This window comes from Sus scrofa, chromosome 7 (assembly GCF_000003025.6).
Source record: "Sus scrofa isolate TJ Tabasco breed Duroc chromosome 7, Sscrofa11.1, whole genome shotgun sequence".
In the NCBI taxonomy this organism is placed as follows: domain Eukaryota; kingdom Metazoa; phylum Chordata; class Mammalia; order Artiodactyla; family Suidae; genus Sus; species Sus scrofa.
Genome location: NC_010449.5, coordinates 23,210,436 through 23,228,482, shown reverse-complemented (window position 1 = coordinate 23,228,482; position 18,047 = coordinate 23,210,436). Strand labels below are relative to the sequence as shown.

The window sequence follows — 18,047 nt, the reverse complement described above, 5'->3', positions numbered from 1 at the left end:
CCTCATCTGCGACCTACACACGCAGTTCACAGCAACGCCGGGTCCCTAACTCACTGAGCACAGCCAGGGATTGAACTCATGTCCTCATGGATGTTAGTCGGGTTCACTAACTGCTGAGCCACAATGGGAACTCCTCTAGACTGTTATCATTATTTTTTGTCTTTTGTCCTTTTAGGGCCACACCTTCAGCATATGGAGGTTCCCAGGCCAGGAGTCTAATAGGAGCTGTAGCCGCCGGCCTACACCACAACCTAAAGCAATGCTGGATCCGAGCCTCATCTGCAACCTACACCACAGCTCATGGCGTCGCCGGATCCTTAACCCACTGAGCAAGGCCAGGGATTGAATCCGCAACTTCATGGTTCCTAGTCTGATTCATTTCCACTGTGCCACAACAGGAACTCCTGGACTGTTATCTTTAAAATGGTTATATCGGAGTTCCCGTCGTGGCGCAGTGGTTAACGAATCCGACTAGGAACCATGAGGTTGCGGGTTCGGTCCCTGCCCTTGCTCAGTGGGTTAACGATCCGGCGTTGCCGTGAGCTGTGGTGTAGGTTGCAGACGCGGCTCGGATCCCACGTTGCTGTGGCTCTGGCGTAGGCCAGTGGCTACAGCTCCGATTCGACCCCTAGCCGGGAACCTCCATATGCCGTGGGAGCGGCCCAAAGAAATAGCAAAAAGACAAAAAAATAAAATAAAAAAAATAAATAAATAAAATAAAATGGTTATATCATGGTGTATGTGTATTTCAGTTTTTTTAAAAATGCTGATTAGTTTTGTGCACTTTACTGCAGGTAAGTTATATTTAAGTTCGGAAATTTTCATTGTAGTAGAAATAGCGTGAGCTTTGTCAAACACTGTGCTGGCTCCTCCATCACGCCCATGGCACTTGGAAGTTCTGGGGCAACCGGAGCCACAGCAGCCACGCCAGATCCTTAACCTGCTGTGCCACCAGGGAAGTCCCAGTTCCTAATCTCACAATATTTATTAAGTACAGCCATTGTGGGTGTGCCACGCTGTAGGACCCAAACAAATATTAGTCCCCTTGTATTTGCTCAAAGCCTTGTACTGTGCAAAACTGTCCTTGAGGTCCACTGGGTGCCTTACAGCACCTGCTGTCTAATGGGACTGCTCGCATTTAAATTTCTAGAGAATAAAGATCTTTTCTAATGCTTCCCATGAATCCTACGGCTTGTACATTGTGTATAAAAGTTTCAGGATCGTAACAGGAAACGATGGCACAAATTAGGATAATTTGGAGAGTTTATTTAATGAAGTGAAAATTAAAGAGAAATCACAAAGAATAATGAAATACCCCAGTATCCACAGCTCTGTTGTGACCACCTTTAAACCCAAAAAATTGGAGAGGAGGGAACAGTTACACAGAGAGGTTTCCCTCAAATGCTTTGATTTTCATTGATGTAGTCAATTCAGGACAACTTCCTGAGGCAGCAGGATGGAGAGAGTGAATCAGAAGGGAAAACAGGGTATCTGGTACAGTATACAGTAGCGTTGATTCAGAGGAGAGTGGGAGGGAGGAGAATGAAGTTAGTCTGTGGGATGCTCTCCAGCAATTTCATCATCCCTGAGCCCACAGGACTAGCAGCTTTTTTTTTTTTTTTTTTGTCTTTTTAGGGCCACACCCATGGCATATGGAGGTTCCCAGGCTAGGGGTCTAATCGGAGCTACAGCTGCTGGCCTACACCAGAGCTCGCAGCAACGCCAGATCCTTAACTCACTGAGCAAGGCCAGGGGTCAAACCCACATCCTCATTGATACTAGTCGGGTTCATAACCCACTGAGCCACCATGGGAACTCCCTGGAGTTTGATTTTTATTTTTTATTTTATTTTATTTTTTGTCTTTTCTAAGGCTGCTCCCACGGCATATGGAAGTTCCCAGGCTAGGGGTCTAATCAGAGCTGTAGTTGCCGGCCTACACCAAAGCCACGGCAACATGGGATCCGAGCCATGTCTTTGACCTACACCACAGCTCACGGCAACGCCGGATTCTTAACCCACTGAGCAAGGCCAGGGATCGAACCTGCAACCCCATGGTTCCTAGTCGTATTTGTTAACCACTGAGCCATGACGGGAACTCCTGGAGTTTGATTTTTCGATGTAAATGGTAGTCTGTAGGAATTACAAACAGGAGTATAGGAAAAACTTAACAAAATATCTTTGAGGTTTCTGACTTGTGGAGTCAAATTAATGAGGTTGAAGGCTAAAGTCATAGGTAGTTAATTATCACAGCTTGGATGAAATTAACCTACAAGGTTTACAACTGTAATAAAATTTTCTATCAAATACTTTAACATTGTTACTCTCATAGTTACAAAGCAATAGCCTTTGGCATTATTAGAACAAATCTTTCAGTGGTACAGACAACTTCTCTGCCTTTAGCAAACAGAGAGGAACAACTCAACAGTAAGTTATAGAATAAGCATTAATTTGTGGTAAAATAGTAACTCTTTCATCCAGCAAGATATAATAGGTGATTCAGAGCTGTGGGTTCTCAGCCTGGGTCAACAGTCTTCTGTTCTCTCACCTTTCATTATTAAAGTGTTAACTGAGGCTTTGTGACCTCTCACTCTGGCTATTTTCTATCAAAGCTATTGAAGGAAAGGGGGTTCATAATGCTCTGTTTCTGCAAGAATCCTTCAAAAGAGGAATTGACTTCATTTTAGATGCGAAAACTAGCCGAGCTGTGGAATCAAGCCACGTGAGTGACTGCACAGCCCTTGCCCTTTTCACCTCTCACTTGGGATTCTAACATTCCCTTCTGTGACGCGGAGATCGCAGGCTCCCGGGGATCCATCCTGCAGCCTGGTGGTGGAGAACCGCGCGCGCGCCTGCCGGAAGCCCGGACGCCCGCGCGCAGGAGCCCCGCCCTCCTGGGCGAGGTCCCCGGCGGGAGGCGGGTCCGGGGCGGGGCCTGCAGCCGCGGGAATCCCAAACCCGCCCCTTTCCCCACCTCTGTTTCTCGCCATGGCCCCTGCACTGCTCCTCGTCCCTGCTGCCCTCGCATCTTTCATCCTGGCCTTTGGCACCGGAGTGGAGTTCGTGCGCTTTACCTCCCTTCGGCCACTTCTTGGAGGGATCCCGGAGTCTGGTGGTCCGGGTGAGCGGGAGGGGCCGAGGACGAGCTCTGGGGTAGGGGGGTGGAGCCGGAGCCGAGGGAGCGGGGGCGGGGTTTGGAGACAAATGACAGGGGAAGTCCAGGAGAGGGAACTGGAACCGTGAAAGCCGCCGAGGAGCTGCAGTGGAGACCAAAGGGCTAAATTGGGAACCCAGGGATTAGCGGTTTGGAGAGGCGGGAGAGTGAGGCTGAGGGGGAGGGAAAGGGCGATGAAGAGAGTATTCCAATGAAAGTGCTTCGTAAAGAGGACTAAGGAGAAGAGTGTTATAAAGAGGGAGTATTAGGAGAACTGAAACAAGAAGGGCAGTCCAACAGTGGGTGGCCTCTGCAGCCATGCGTTTCATGACTATCCAACACGAATCCTTTTCCTCTGAAGGAGGTCTGGGGAAGAGGGAAGAAACAGGGAAGAAAAACAGGAAACAAGAGGGAAGAAAAATGAGGTGGGGAGTTCCTCTTGTGGCTCAGTGGATTAGGAACCTGACATAGTATCCGTGAGGGTGCGGGTTGGATCCCTTAGTCAGTGGGTGAAGGCTCTGGTGGTGTAAGCTGCAGCGTGGGTTACAGATCTAGCTCAGATCTGATGTTGCCGTGGCTATGGTGTAGGTCTGCAGTGCAGCTCCAAGGCTACCCCTAGCCCAGGAACTTCCGTATGCCACAGGTATGGCCCTAAAAAGAAAACAAAACAAAAAAGAAAAGTGAGGTGGGCAAAGCCTAGAGAGGAAGCATTAGGCTCTTGAAAACATTAAGGGATGTGGTCCTAAGATGAAATAAGGGTCAGGAGTGTTGCCCACCATCTTCTTGATTTGTGTCCGTTTTTCCAACTCCCGCTAGATGCTCGCCAGGGCTGGCTGGCTGCCCTGCAGGACCAAAGCATCTTGGTCCCTCTGGCTTGGGATCTGGGGCTCCTGCTACTATTTGTGGGGCAGCACAGCCTCATGGCAACTGAGACAGTGAAAGCATGGATGTCCCGGTACTTTGGGGTCCTTCAGAGGTCACTGTACGTGGCATGCACTGCCCTGGCCTTGCAGGTATGGAGCCCTGGCAACTAAGTCCCCAAGGGAAACAGTCTGTGGGAAAGATGCTGTCCATTGGCAAGGCAAGGGCCTTAGGTTTTCTGATAAAATGTGGATTGAGGAGGAGAACTGAAGGTGTTCAGGACTGTAACCTCAGCTTCCATTCCTCCACAGCACAAATCCTACTTTTTATCAAGAAGGATGTACTGCTTGTCATTCCCCGAGCACGATATGTGCATTCTCACCCTTGCAACTTTGTTCCTGTTGTCCTGCTTGAGATACCCTTGTTCGCTCCTCTTCAGTCCCATCCTTTCTTCACAACCACCTCCCTAGGTTTCAAAGAAGGCTTCCCAGTTGCTACTCATCTGTCTTCCCAGTGGGTGCTTGGCATAGGCTACTTTGTGACCCTATCTGGTTACTCACATCCATTCTGTAACTCCTCAGAGTAGAGAGGAGTCATCCTTACATCCTTGGGATCCCACCCAGCCCCCTCCCCTTGGCGAAAATTTTCACAGTGGAGGTGGGAAAGCAGGAGGTCAGCCTGGGGTGGGGGCAGCCTCTGGGTCTAGGTCTTTCAGGAGTGGGCTGCTCGGATACCCACCCCCTCATCCTTCTTCAGCTGGTGATGCGGTACTGGGAGCCTGTACCCAGGGGCCCGGTATTGTGGGAGGCTCAGGCCGAGCCATGGGCCACCTGGGTGCCCCTCCTCTGCTTTGTGCTCCACGTCATTTCCTGGCTCCTCATCTTCAGCATCCTTCTCGTCTTTGACTACGCAGAACTCATGGGCCTCAAACAGGTGAGGCTCCCAGATCCCTCCCTGAGACCTCTGATTCTTTCCAGAACACCTCTTTCCCTTCCAAGGATGTCCCTCCTCCTCCTTCCTCTTGCTTTTGACTCCCTCGCCTCCCTTTCTTGTAAGATAGTCTCCCCCCAAAGGCCAGAAACCATGGCTCTTCTGGACCTGGGGAAAATTCAGGGGCCCAAGTCTCAGAGGGGTGGTTCTTGGATTGAACCTGAGTTATAGAAGGAGGGTGCCTGGAAGGGGAGGAAAGAGGCAGCCAAGTTGTGACAAGGGCTTGAGTCCACTTCTAAGCCGTTCTCCCTCTCCCAGGTGTACTACCACGTGCTGGGGCTGGGTGAGCCCCTGGCCCTGAAGTCTCCCCGAGCTCTGAGACTCTTCTCTCACCTGCGCCACCCCGTGTGCGTGGAGCTGCTGACAGTGCTCTGGGTGGTGCCCACTCTGGGCACTGACCGCCTCCTTCTTGCTCTCCTCCTTACCCTCTACCTGGGCCTGGCTCACGGACTTGACCAGCAAGACCTCCGCTACCTCCGGGCCCAGCTGCAAAGAAAACTCCACCTGCTCTCCCGGCCCCAGGATGGGGAGGCTGAGTGAGAAGCTAACCCTGGTTCCAAGCCCTACACTTCCTCTCCCTCCAATTCCAAACCCCTTCTCATCCAGGACCTGTCTGCTTCAGACCAGAGACCCAAATCCAAGGACTGAAGGACCTGTCCCTTCCCCTGCTTAAGCCTCTCCTTCTTGGGTCCAGCTCTAGACCCTAAATTGAGTTTCAGCTACTGGACGCCAAGGTCCACTTCTCACCAGCCAGGAAGAGGGAGTGGGAAACTTTATCTTTCTCCTCATAGTTTAGGGCTTGACCCTCCGTTTACAACCTCCTTACAAGGAGAAGGGCCTGGCCTGACCAATCCCCTGGCCCTGTTACTCGCCTCTGCGCCTCAGGGATTCTCTTCCCACATCTTGCTCCACCTCCTAGAAGCTGGACCAAGGTCTGCAAGTTTGACAATAGAGGCTGCCCCCCACCCCCCCACCCCAGGCTCCAGGCCTTGCAGCTGCAGGCCAGCCCCACCGCCTGGCCTCTCCAGCTCCATAGGCCCTTGCCCTTGGGCTCTATCCTCGAACTTAGTTGGGCAGATTCTCCCGCTCTTAATTCAGGTGACTAAGTGCTCCCTGCTCTCCCGAGGAACTCGCGCTACAAGAAAATAAAATCCAGCCTGGTTTTTCTACATGTAGCATGCAGTCTGTCCAGTGCCTCTCAAGCTGCAGGGCTGATTCTGGGAAGGACAGGCGAGCCAAGCCCGAGTCAAGGCATCCGCCGCGCCCTCTGGCGACCGCTGGGCGGCGGCCACTCCCAAAGGACCCACCCCTCCTTCAAATCCCCCAATTTCCTCGCTGCAGATTTGGGGGCCCCGGCAGGAGACAGGTTGAAGCTGAAGAGTGGGGACAGCGGCTCGGGTAAGAAAGCGAGCTTCCGAAACCTTTGGCTTCCGAGCACAGCTCCTGCCGATGCCCCACCACCGCCACCACCACGGGCCCCCCGTAGCCCTGCGGCCGCCCCGGCCCCCACACTAACAAAGGCTGGCCGGGGAAAGCAAAAGCGTGGGGAGGAGCGGCAGGAGATGGGAAGGGCGGGCCCCGCTCAGAGCAGCTGCTGCTTCCTCCCCAAGTCCCTCGAGGGGCCTGAGTCACGGGCCGCCGCCCTGGGTCGGCGAGCTGGGGGCGGGGGGTCTGGACACCTGGGTTATCCCGGGTTACCGGGCGGGAGCCGGGTGAGAGGCCCTGGGGACAGACAGCGTAAAGGCCAGGGCTTGCGGCGGGAAAAGAGGTGTCCGGGAGCCCAATCCCACGCGGGGTCGAAGAGGGCGAGGCTCCGCCCCCTAGTCCGGCTCCGCCCCGCGCCCCCTTCGCTCTTCCCCATTGTCCTCAGACAAAGCGGTCGCCGCCCCCCGCCCGGCCCCCAGGTCTCTGTCTCCGTTCCTCCTCCTCCGCTCCCTCTTTCCCTCCTCCTCCCCCTCCCTCCTCCCCTCCCGCCTGTCTCCGGATCTCCCTCGATCCCTCTCTCCTCCTCTTCCTCTCTCCTCCTCTCTCCGGACACCAGGCTCCTCCGCACCCCCGCCCCCGGGAGCCCCGCGGCGAGTGAGTTGACGGAGGGGCTTCAGACTTGGGGAGGGTGTCTCCTCTCTCCCGTCCCTTCTCCCGTCCCCGGCCCGGACCTTGGGCTGTCTCCTCTTTGTGCCGAGATTGCCTGTCTGTGCGGCCAGAGCCGGCTGGGGATGGCCGGCTATGTCGGGGTTCCGTGAGAGCCGATACCGGGCACGGGACTGGCAGGCTCCGGAGGCGTGGAGCTGGTCCTTCGCATGCCTGGGTCCCGGGGCACCGCCGGTGCAGGAGGCAGGCGGTGGTACGGGGACCGGGTGGGGGTGGACGCCAGGGTTCTGGGAATGTGCTGGCAGGTCTGACGCCCGGGTTCCGAAAGTCCCCGGGGGAGGGTATTTCCCCTGACCCGCCTCGGGGCGGAGTGCGGGGCGGGGGGTGGGGGCTGGGGGGCCGGAGAGGCGTGGCCCGAGCGGAGCTGGAAGGGGAGCCCGGACCTCCGGGGCCCGTGCTGAGACTCGCCGGGCTGCAGCCGCGGAGCTCCCTCACCCCTCTGCCCCGATTTCCCCTTCTCCCCAGGACTCGTCCACTCTCCGCCCTCCCACCTTCCCGACACCCGTGCAGATCCCACTGCCCCCTCTCCGGCGGGATTCCCTGACCTCTCCTCCAGCTCTCAGCGCTCCTGGGTAGCGGTGAGGCAACCTTGCCTGGATCCTGTTCCCGTCACCCCCAGCCTCTCTTTTCTCTTCCTCCCTCGCGCCAACTTCTTTCGTTTTTCAGTCTTCTCACATCCTCGGGACTGTCTGATGCCCATTAACCTGTGCTGACAAATCTGACTCCTACCTCTGCCCTGAATCTCCACTCTTCCTCTCAACTCCCTCCCCCCACCCCCTCTACCTGGCTCTTAGTTCCTTCTTCGCGTTCTCAGTGTTCCCCCTTTTCTGCCCTCCCTCTTCTCCCTCTTTCCCTCTGTCCTTCCTCACTCTCAGCTCCTCTGTCCTCTTCCGAGTCCCACCTCTCCCCCCACTTCCTCTCCGCCCACCCCTATTCTCACCCCCTGGGCCTTTCTGGAGCCTCTCCTTCCTGTTCTCTGCCCCCAGCGCTCCCCCACCCTCCCCAAGTCGACCATGGCCACCATCCCGGACTGGAAGCTACAGCTGCTAGCCCGGCGCCGGCAGGAGGAGGCAGCCGTTCGTGGCCGGGAGAAGGCAGAACGGGAACGGCTGTCCCAGATGCCAGCCTGGAAGCGGGGGCTTCTGGAGCGCCGCCGAGCCAAGCTTGGTCTGTCTCCTGGGGAGCCTAGCCCTGCGCCTGGGACTACGGAGGCTGGACCTCCAGACCCAGACAAGTCTGCCGTCCTCCTGGAGGCCATTGGGCCAGTGCACCAGAACCGCTTTATTCGGCAAGAGCGCCAGCAGCAGCAGCAGCAGCGGAGTGAGGAGCTACTTGCGGAAAGACGGCCTGGGCTCTTGGAGGCCCGGGAGTGGAGATCCAGCCCTGGGGAGATGAGGGATCAGAGCCCCAAGGAAAGAGAGTCTAGAGAAGAGCGGCTCAGTCCCAGGGAGGCCAGAGAGAGGAGGCTGGGGATAGGGGGAGCTCGAGAGTCAAGCCCCAGGCCTTTGGAGTCTAGGGACTGGAGGCAGAGCCCAGGAGAGGCTGGAGACCGGAGCTCCAGGCTGTCAGAGGTGCGGAAATGGAGGCTGAGCCCTGGAGAAACTCCGGAGAGGAGTCTAAGACCTGCAGAGCCTCAAGAACAAAGCCCCAGGAGAAAAGAGGTGGTGGAAAGTAGACTGAGCCCGGCGGTCTCTGACCACGAGAAGCTGGGCCTGACAGACGCCCATAAACGGAGGCCTGACTCCGGAGAGTCTCAGGAACAGAGTCTGGTGCTGGAGGCATCAGAGTGGAGGCTGAGCTCAGGAGAAGAAAGAAAAGACTGCTTGGAGGAATGTGGGAGGAAAGAAGAGAGGACACTTCCAGGGATGGTCCCAGAAGACATTACAGGGTCGCCAGAGACCCTGACAATGGAGGCTGCAGGCAGCAGCTCTGGAGGAGTGGAGGCAGCAGACCAGAGGCCCATCCCTGTGGAGGATGGCGAGAGGGACTTGCGGCTGTCAGAAGGGTGGAAATGGACCCTGAACTCTGGGAAGGTTCGAGATCGGACACCTAGGGACACAGAGACTCAGAGTCAGAAACCGGAGTCTGCAGAGAAGCACTTGGGGCCTCTTGGTGCGGAAGCTGGAGAAGGGGAGGCGGAGAAGGAGGAGGCAGGGGCTCAGGGCAGGCCTCTGAGCGCCCTGCAGAACCGCTGCTCAGTGCCCTCCCCCCTCCCACCAGAGGACGCTGGGACTGGAGGCTCTAGACAGCAGGAAGAGGAAGCAGGGGAACTTCGGCCCCCACCAGCAGCCCCTCTGTCTCCCCCACCCCCAGCCCCACCTGCCCCCCAGCCCCCTGGGGATCCCCTCATGAGCCGGCTGTTCTATGGGGTGAAGGCGGGGCCAGGGGTGGGGGCCCCCCGCCGCAGCGGACACACCTTCACAGTCAACCCCCGACGGTCCGCGCCCCCTGCAGCTGCTGCCACTCCAGCCACCCCAGCCACAGCTGACGCTGCAGTCCCCGGAGCTGGAAAGAAGCGGTACCCGACTGCCGAGGAGATCTTGGTTCTGGGGGGCTACCTCCGCCTCAGCCGCAGCTGCCTTGCCAAGGGGTCCCCTGAAAGGCACCACAAACAGGTAGGGAGCAGCCGAGCCAGACTTCTAGAAGCCCACTGGTCCGTTCTCTGTGGACTCCTGTCTTTCTGTCTTTTTTTTATACCCCGGTCTTCTGTCTGTTCTTTCTTAATTCGTGCCACCACCCTTCCTCTCTGTACACACACCCTTCCGTCTTGTAGTCCTTCTTTTCCATTCATTTCCCAGCCCCAGGATCCAGCCTGTGTCCTGGGTGTGTCTCTCTCAGGGTGTGCTCCAGCTGCTCGCTCTCCCTTCCCTCGGGCTCTGAGCACCCCCCACCCCCCATTCTTTCCATTCCTGAGTCTCTGACCCAATCCAGCCCATCTGGTGGGAGACTTGAACCGAGACCACAGCCCGGCACCTGTGAGGGCAGGCTCCACAGGGCAAAAGCACTGCCAGCCTCCCAGGGGAGAGAGTGTTGGGGTAGGAAGCCTGGGGAGGCCGAGGGGGTGGCTTTGGGGTTCTAGGGAGAAATGGCAGTGGGGAGTAAGTGGAAAAAGGTCTCACGATGCAAGGCAGAGGGATGCAAGGCAGAGTGGAGGGGAGATGTCCTTCGGGGGGAGGGGAGGGGAACAGCACTGGCCAAAGAGCAGAGAGAAGGCTTTTGAACCCCACGTCTGCCCCATGGGAGAGACACACACAGAGGCCATTTGAAGTGGGTGACCTCGAGGTTGCACACCCCCAGCTGGGCCACAGCTTCAGACAGTGCTCCCTTCTCTCTTGGGACAAGAAAAGCCTTCTCCTCTTCCAAAATCCCCCCCCACCCCTCCCTGGCTGTCCTTCCTCCCCGGGCTTCCCCTCCCTCCCCAGAACGGGCTCAGTGCTTGGTTTTCCCCTTTATTCTTCCTTCCTGGCCTCTCCCTTCTCTTGGGATCGGAAGAAAGAAGTGAGTTTGGAGCCACTGTGCAGGGAGTACAATGGGAGTTGGGGATGGGGGTGAGGGCTGAGGACGGCAGAAAAGGTCAGAGGTTAAACTGGAAGAAAGGCCCTGCAGGGAAGCTGGGAACAGCCAGACTGACTTCTTCTTCCCCAACTCCTTCCCCATCTACCCGTTTCCGGCTTGAAAATCTCCAAGGAAAGAGATTTGCTGCATCTAACACATCTCCCCAGAGACTGGGGAGCCCTTCCTGGTCCTGATCCCATGTGTGACATCCTCAGACTTGTTTTTCGTGTCCTCAGTATCAGTGGGAAAGCACAGGGACCAATGCTTGGGGGACACGTGAGACCTCGATTCATCTTCACACAATGCTTAGGGTCCCAGCCCCGAGCTGAGCCATGGTCCCTGAGTCTGTCCTGAGCTCTCTGACTTGCAGATGCCAGGAAGTGGGTCAGGAACAGCTGGGCTGACTTGTTCCAAGAAGTCCCTTTCTACTGTAGGGGTTGGCTTGTGCCCCCTGGGGAGGAACGAAGACACGAAGGCATGAAATTTGGGGCCCAAAGCCCAGGGAATGCTCGAGTGCCTGGCAGGACCCGCGAGGGTGACCGTACCTAGGTCAGGGAGCAGGGGAGACGGAAGCAGGTCGCCCAAACAGGAAGCCTGGGTGGGGGCCGGAAGGCTGGTGGGGCTGAATGGTGAACGCAGGGCCATGGGCCTGCCAGAGCTGTGCTCAGGATGTGGTGAGAGAAGAAGGAAGCGGCCACTCAGGGGGTGGGGGTGGGGAAGAAGCAGTGCAGAGTTCTCTGGGCCCAGATACCTTCCCCTCAACCCTCCCTCAGGCCTTCACCACGCTGCCAGCACCCTGTTCATCAGGGATGGGCATGCCCTGTCCCCACCCAAGGGATCAGGGCCACAGCATCCCCCCCACTTCCCTAAATAACTCCCATTTGCAGGCTAATTCCATCAGATGTATCCCTGCCACTGGGAGAGAAATCCCTGCCCTGCCACTGGAGCCCAGGGGTTGGGCTGTAGCTGGTGCCCTTCCTTCCCCAGAGGCCCCTCTGGCGGGGAGACCAGCCCCTCCCCTCTCCAGCCCCCTTGTGACCTTATATAGCTGATGAGAGAGGAGTGAGTGAGTCACCCCCTCCGTGCCCCCCCCACACCCATGCAGGCTGTGCATTCCTGAGAAGCCCAGTCAGTAGTTGGGGTGGGGGGAGAGAAGCAGGGTGAGGGGAGAGAGAGACACAGGGACAGAGAGCAAAAAAAAAAAAAAAAAAAAAAAGGACTTTTCCAGAATGGACAATAACGACACAGCTTGTTATCCCAAAAGGCAATATAAAATGAAACAGAAAGGGGTTCCCAGAAGTTTAGGTAAAACTGTCAGCAGTAGAAGTGGTTCCTTTTGGAAGTTGGGATATAAGGGGCCTGGTTCTTGTCACTTGATTCTGCCAGCCAGCTGTTCCACAGACACAGACCGGGGCCCACTGGGTACAGGCTGGACTGCCCCCCTCCCCCGTGTTCCCCCAGTGTTGATCTTCTGTTGAGACCTCATCTGACATCTGGCTGAGCCCTTCCTTACCCACTGTAGCAACTTCCACACTTCTATTGACAGAAGGCACAAGAAAATTCTCTGGAAGGTTAGGTTAGGAGGTGGTTAAAAAAATGACAGCAGGGACAAGTGGAACCTGGAGGGCCAGGAGGTAGGAGGAGCAAATATGACAACTTTATAATAGTATGATCCAGAGAGAGGGAGCCATTGGGATATTTGGAGGAAGAGTGTTCCAGGCAGAGGGAGCAGCCAGTGCAAAGGCCCCGAGGTAGGCGTGCCCTTGATGGGATTGAAGGAATTCAGGCCAATGTGGCTGGAGTGGAGGAGGATACCCAAGAAGTGAGTGGGGAAAGTCACTTTGGGGCCACCCGTTGGCCTGTGACCAGGCTCTGGCTTTTGCTCCCAGTGAGACAGGGGCCAATGCCACGTTTGTATCCAAGGAGTGACACACACAGTCTCTGAGTTCCAGCTTCCCTCGGGGACCTTGGTGTTAGCAACCATCTGTCCAGCCACCATCCTGGTTTCTCTCTTTTCATACCCAAGTCCATGCAGAGATTCAGGGATGCAGGGCCCCCGCCCTGAGTTTCCCAAACAGATGCCAGAGAAAGCCTGAGTAGATCATCTGGACCTTTCTGAGCAGTTCACATGGAATCCTTCTGTTGGTCTCCTTAATCGCTTTGGCTCCCAGAGTTAATCCCACGCTGCCCCTTCCCCCTGAGCTTCTTAGGAGGGCAAAGGGGAAGGGTAAAAAGGTAGTGAGAACAGCTGGGGCTCGCCTGCTCTCGAGACAGTATGTTTACAAAGGATTTTCTGCCCCTTCCAGATTCCCCCTCTGGTCCTTTGCCTCTGTCTGCATGTCCCCTCTCATGCCCTCTCCACCCCCATCCCATGTTTGCGTGGACTTTCCTCTCTGCCCCGTCACCTCCCCTTTCAGGGACGCATTTTCTCCCTGTGTTTTGGGGGAACGTTTCATTTCCTCTGCACTTGTCTCTTAGTCTCCTATCCCCTCAGACCTGAGACCCTTTCCCGTGGTCACTCCAGCTGGAGGAGAGGAGTAAGGGTGGGAGGAGCTAGTGTCTGGGGTCCTGGGTTTCTTTCACAGCAAGGGGCTGAGAGTATGGAAACCAGTGTGTCTGTCTCGGAGTTCCCTTGTGGCACAGTGGGTCAAGGATCTGGTATTTTCACTGCAGGGGCTTGGGTTGTTGCTGTTATAAGGGTTCGATTCCTACCCCAGGAACTTCCACATGCAGTGGGTGCAGACAAAGAAAAAAGAAAAAAAAGTGCCTGTCTTTTGCTTTTGCCTAAGACTCCCTCCCTAGTCAGAACTTTCCTGCCTAGCAGACACAAATCTTACCTCCTCCAGGTAGCTGTCCTGATTGCTCCCAGGGTGCCCAAAGACTCGATTCTTGCGTTTCTGTTTTGTGTGTCAGCTTTTAAGGGCTGCACCTGCAGCATATGGAAGTTCCCAGGCTAGGGGTTGAATTGGAGTTGCAGCTGTCAGCCTACACCACAGCCACAGCAACGCGGGATCCAAGCCATGACAGCGACCTACACCAAGGGCATGGCAACGCCTAGTCCCTGACCCACTAAGCGAGGCCAGGGATCGAACCCACATCCTCATGGGTTCTAGTCAGATTTGTTTCCTCTGTGCCATGATAGGAACTCCCCAAAGACTCAATTCTGATCACAGGACTAACCTCCACGTCTTTTCATTTCTTTTTACCTTTCTGCCTCCCACACTCTAAAGAGTGAGAACCTTGGTCCTGTGTTACTCACTTCTGCCACCCAGGCCCCTGCCAAAAGCTCAGGCCAAAGTCAATGTTTTTGAAACGATATGGCTGAAGAAGGAAAATCTGAGATTAGAGAGCAAGTACTGAAAGGAAAACTGGTTTCCAGAGTGACTGGGGAGGCCAAAGGCAGCAGAGGGCCCAGATCCAGCCCCCACTCCCCATCCTGCGCCCGCTGCCCTGCCGTCATCTCCGGGCTGACCTCGCCTCCCCGCTTTCTCTCCCCTCAGCTCAAGATCTCCTTCAGCGAGACAGCCCTGGAGACCACGTATCAGTACCCCTCCGAGAGTTCGGTGCTGGAGGAGCTGGGACCTGAGCCTGAGGCCCCTAGTGCCCCCAGCCCCCCAGCGGCCCAACCCGACGACGAAGAGGATGAAGAGGAGCTGCTACTGCTGCAGCGGGAGCTCCAGGGCGGGCTGCGTACCAAGGCCCTGATAGTGGGTGAGCAACAGGCTCTGCCATCCCGAGGGCGCCCCCTGGTGTTCAGAGAGGGCACTGCGGCCCAGGAGGACGGGGAGGATTTAATGCTGGCGCTTCCAGGGGCTCAGCAGGGCTTCTAGCCCAACTGGCTGCTTTAACAGATGGGGAAACTGAGGTCCCAGTAAACGAAGCGCACATGCGGTCTCCAGATTTCCAGGACTCTTGCTGAGCGCTATAGTGTGGTTAAAAACATAAGTGTTGGATCAGGCCTAAGTTTGATTTCCATCCTGTCTCTTAGGGAAATCACCTCACCTCTGGCCTCAGTTTATTATTTGTGAAATGGGGTTAATAATAACTACCTCTTGGAGTTCTCGCTGTGGCACAATGGCTTTGGTGGTGTCTTGGGAGCGCTGGGGCGCATGTTCGATCCCTGGCCCTGTACAGTGGGTTGAGGATCTGGCTGTTGCTACAGCTATGGGTTGGGTCTCGACTGCAGCTCGGATCTGATCCCTGGCCCGGGAACTCTGTATGCGGTGTGGCAGCCAAAAATGAAAACAAAAACAAAGAACAAACAAACAAAAACTGCCTCCTGGGAGTTCCTTTTGTGGCTCAGCAGAAATGAATCTGATTAGGATCTGTGAGGATGCAGGTTCGATCCCTGGCCTCACTCAGTGGGTTAAGGATCCAGCATTGCTGTGAGCTGTGGTGTAGGTCACAGGCGAGGCTCGCATCTGGCATTGCTGTCACTGTGGTGTAGGCCGGCAGCTGTAGTTCAGATTCGACCCCTAGCCTGGGAACCTCCATATCCTGCAGATGCAGCCTTAAAAAGACAAAAACAAACAAAAACCTTCCCCCTGCAGTTGTTGAGAGGGTTAAGTTTTGTTTTTTGTTTTTTGTTTTTGTTTTTTTGCTTTTTAGGGCCACATCCGCGGCCTATGGAGTTTCCCGGGCTAGGGGTCTCATCGGAGCTACAGCTGCCTGCCTACACCACAGCCACAGCAATGCAGGATCCAAGCCGAATCTTCAACCTACACCACAGCTCACGGCAATGCCAGATCCTTAACCCACTGAGCAAGGCCAGGAACAACCTTGACCTCATGGTTCCTAGTCAGATTCCTTTCCTCTGCACTACGACAGGAACTGACATACCTATGAACTATGGCTGGACATCGACTCTCCTGCGGTCACTGTGAGATTAAACAAGTTATGAGGATGGCTGGCACAGAAGCTAGGCTAAATGAGTGAGGGGTGCTCTTCCTGGTAGGAACAAGCCCTGTGATTTGGAGAATACTGTGTGATTTCCTATGTAACAGCTGGCCTTCAGTATGGGGAGTGGGTGGGGACTGAGACCTTCACTCATTCTCTGTCCTTATTGCCTCCTCTCCACAGACGAGTCTTGCCGGAGGTGACCCTCTTCCAACGCAGGCCTGTACCTCCCTCCTTCCCAGAACTGAAGATCCTGGAGCCCAGAAGATTCAGAGCAGACAGACCCTGAAAATGAGCCTGGCAGGGAAGGGCAACTAACATCTTCCAACTCGCTTTCCTCATCCTGTTTCTGGGGGCAGAGGCAACCGCTCAGTTTCCACCCTGGGCAGATGTGCTGGTGCATCCGAGGTGATCCAAAGTCCCCCTTCATGTCCTGGGGAGGAGTAGAGAGCTCACTGGGGTGGGGAGGCAGCACCCTCTCCATCTCCCGGGCAGGGTACAGTCTCTTCACAGACTCCCCCCACCCTCTTGGGGTCTCCGGATTTAAGCACCCACCTCCCTGGGAGTCCGGGCCTCCACTCCATTCCCAGAGAGGGCCTGGCCTCCTTACTGTTCCTTAGGTTATTGCCCCCTTTGTTTACTGCCCCTGCCTCCTCTCTGGACCACAACCTGGTTTACAAACCCCATCAGCCCCCAGCGCCCACCTGCCAAAGTCCCAGGTTTACAAGCCACGCCTCCTCGGAGGGCCCTGTGGAATCTTCTCCTCTGCCCCCTGCTGTCACCTCCGTGGGGTATGGCTTCCTCCACTTTTGCTCAGTATTACTGTGTCTCAGTTTTCCCCAAGAGGGAATGCTGGGAACCTTAACTCTGTATCCTCCCCACCCCCACCCCAGTTATTTAATTCTGTTCCTCCTAGTGGTTCACGAGTGAATTGAATTGCGAGGGTGTGGGGTGGATCATGAGGCACCTCAACTCTCTTCCCGTTTCTCCTTCCTTCTCCATTGCCTATTTTTGTTTTGTTTTGTTTTTGTTTGTTTTTTAACTTTCCATAATAAAATGGAGCTCTCTCCGACTCTCCCGCTACTTCTCTTTCTTTAGAAAAAGCATATGCGGAGTTCCCGTCATGGTGCAGTGGAAACAATCCCACTAGGAACCATGAGGTTTCGGGTTTGATCGCTGGCCTCGCTCAGTGGGTTAAGGATCTGGAATTGCCGTGACCTGTGGTGTAGGCCAGCAGCTGTAGCTCTGATTCAACCCCTAGCCTGGGAACTTCCATATGCTGTGGGTGCAGCCATAAACACACACACACACACACACACACGCACACGCACACGCACGCTTGCAAAGAAAAAGCATATGCTGGAGTTCTCTGCAGCACAGTGGAGACACTACAGGATCCAGTGTTGACACTACAGGGAACTTCCACATGGGGAAGATGGGCCAAAAAAAAAAAAAAAAAAGTCCATGTGGTGAGGGTGGGGTTAGTATGGGTTCCTCATTCCAGGCTTCTCTCATCTTCTTACTGGCCCTGAGAAGGAAGTAGCCATGGCTGTGGGAAGGGAAAATGATGGGAATGGACCAGAAACTCAGCACTGACCTATCAAAAGGGCTGTGGGAGAGCTCGCCCTGGTTCCTCAAAGGACTAGCAGGAGAAGGACTGGTATTTTGGGGGAGTTTTTAAACCTTTTATTATTATTACTATTATTATTATTATTATTATTATTTAAGTCTACGAATGGTTTGGAGTTCCCGTTGTGGCTCAGTGGTTAACTAACCTTACTAGTATCCATGAGGACACAGGTTTGATCCCTGGCCCTGCTCCGTGGGTTAAGGATCCAGTGTTGCAGACACAGCTTGGATCTGGTGTTGCTGTGGCTGTGGCCTAGGCTGGTGGCTACAACTCTGACTGGACCCCTAGCTAGGGAAACTTCATATGCTGTGGGTAGGGCCCTAAATAGAAAAAAAGAAAAAAGGGAAAAAAAAAAAAAGTCTAGGACTGGTTTGAGGAAGCATCCACTAAACTGGAAGTACCACAAAGGCAGACGATGTTGGTTGGGTTTACCTAGCATCCCCAGCCCTGGCACCTAGTGGACACAGAAAATTATTTCTAGAATGAATGACTGAATAAATGAGTGAATAGATAAAGAGAGCTAAAAATTTGGAGGCAAAAGACACTCTGAATTGAAGGACTATGGTCAGAAGCCTAGTGCAATGCAAGCAGCCAGAGAGTGTATGATTAGTAGTGGCTAATCCATGGGATTTTACTCCAAGACTCCGGACCATAAATAATAAATCTACTGAGGGGAGTTCCCATCTTGGCACAGTGGTTAACGAATCTGACTAGGAACCATGAGGTTGCGGGTTTGATCCCTGGCCTTGCTCAGGGGGTTGAGGATCCAGTGTTGTCATGAGCTGTGGTGTAGGTCGCAGACAAGGCTCAGA

At 55.1% G+C, this 18,047-nt stretch overlaps 2 protein-coding genes across 8 annotated transcripts; both read left to right on the top strand.

The window, feature by feature from the left end:
- NRM (nurim (nuclear envelope membrane protein)) lies at positions 2,977–6,178 on the top strand. Of its 2 annotated transcripts, NM_001123151.1 has the most exons (4): positions 2,987–3,119; positions 3,969–4,165; positions 4,770–4,946; positions 5,262–5,543. In NM_001123151.1, exons 1-4 carry the CDS (start codon positions 2,987–2,989, stop codon positions 5,541–5,543), a joined length of 789 nt encoding a protein of 262 aa, NP_001116623.1. The 2 variants fall into 2 exon arrangements, with proteins under 2 accessions (XP_013833047.1, NP_001116623.1); XM_013977593.2 differs by lacking the exon at positions 4,770–4,946 and having other exon boundaries at positions 2,977–3,119; positions 5,262–6,178.
- Positions 6,188–16,677, top strand: PPP1R18 (protein phosphatase 1 regulatory subunit 18). 6 transcript variants are annotated; one of them, XM_021097973.1, is made up of 4 exons: positions 6,188–6,401; positions 8,141–9,769; positions 14,210–14,420; positions 15,789–16,677. In XM_021097973.1, the coding sequence occupies exons 2-4, from the start codon at positions 8,168–8,170 to the stop codon at positions 15,806–15,808; spliced, it is 1,833 nt and encodes a 610-aa protein (XP_020953632.1). In that variant the 5' UTR covers positions 6,188–6,401; positions 8,141–8,167; the 3' UTR covers positions 15,809–16,677.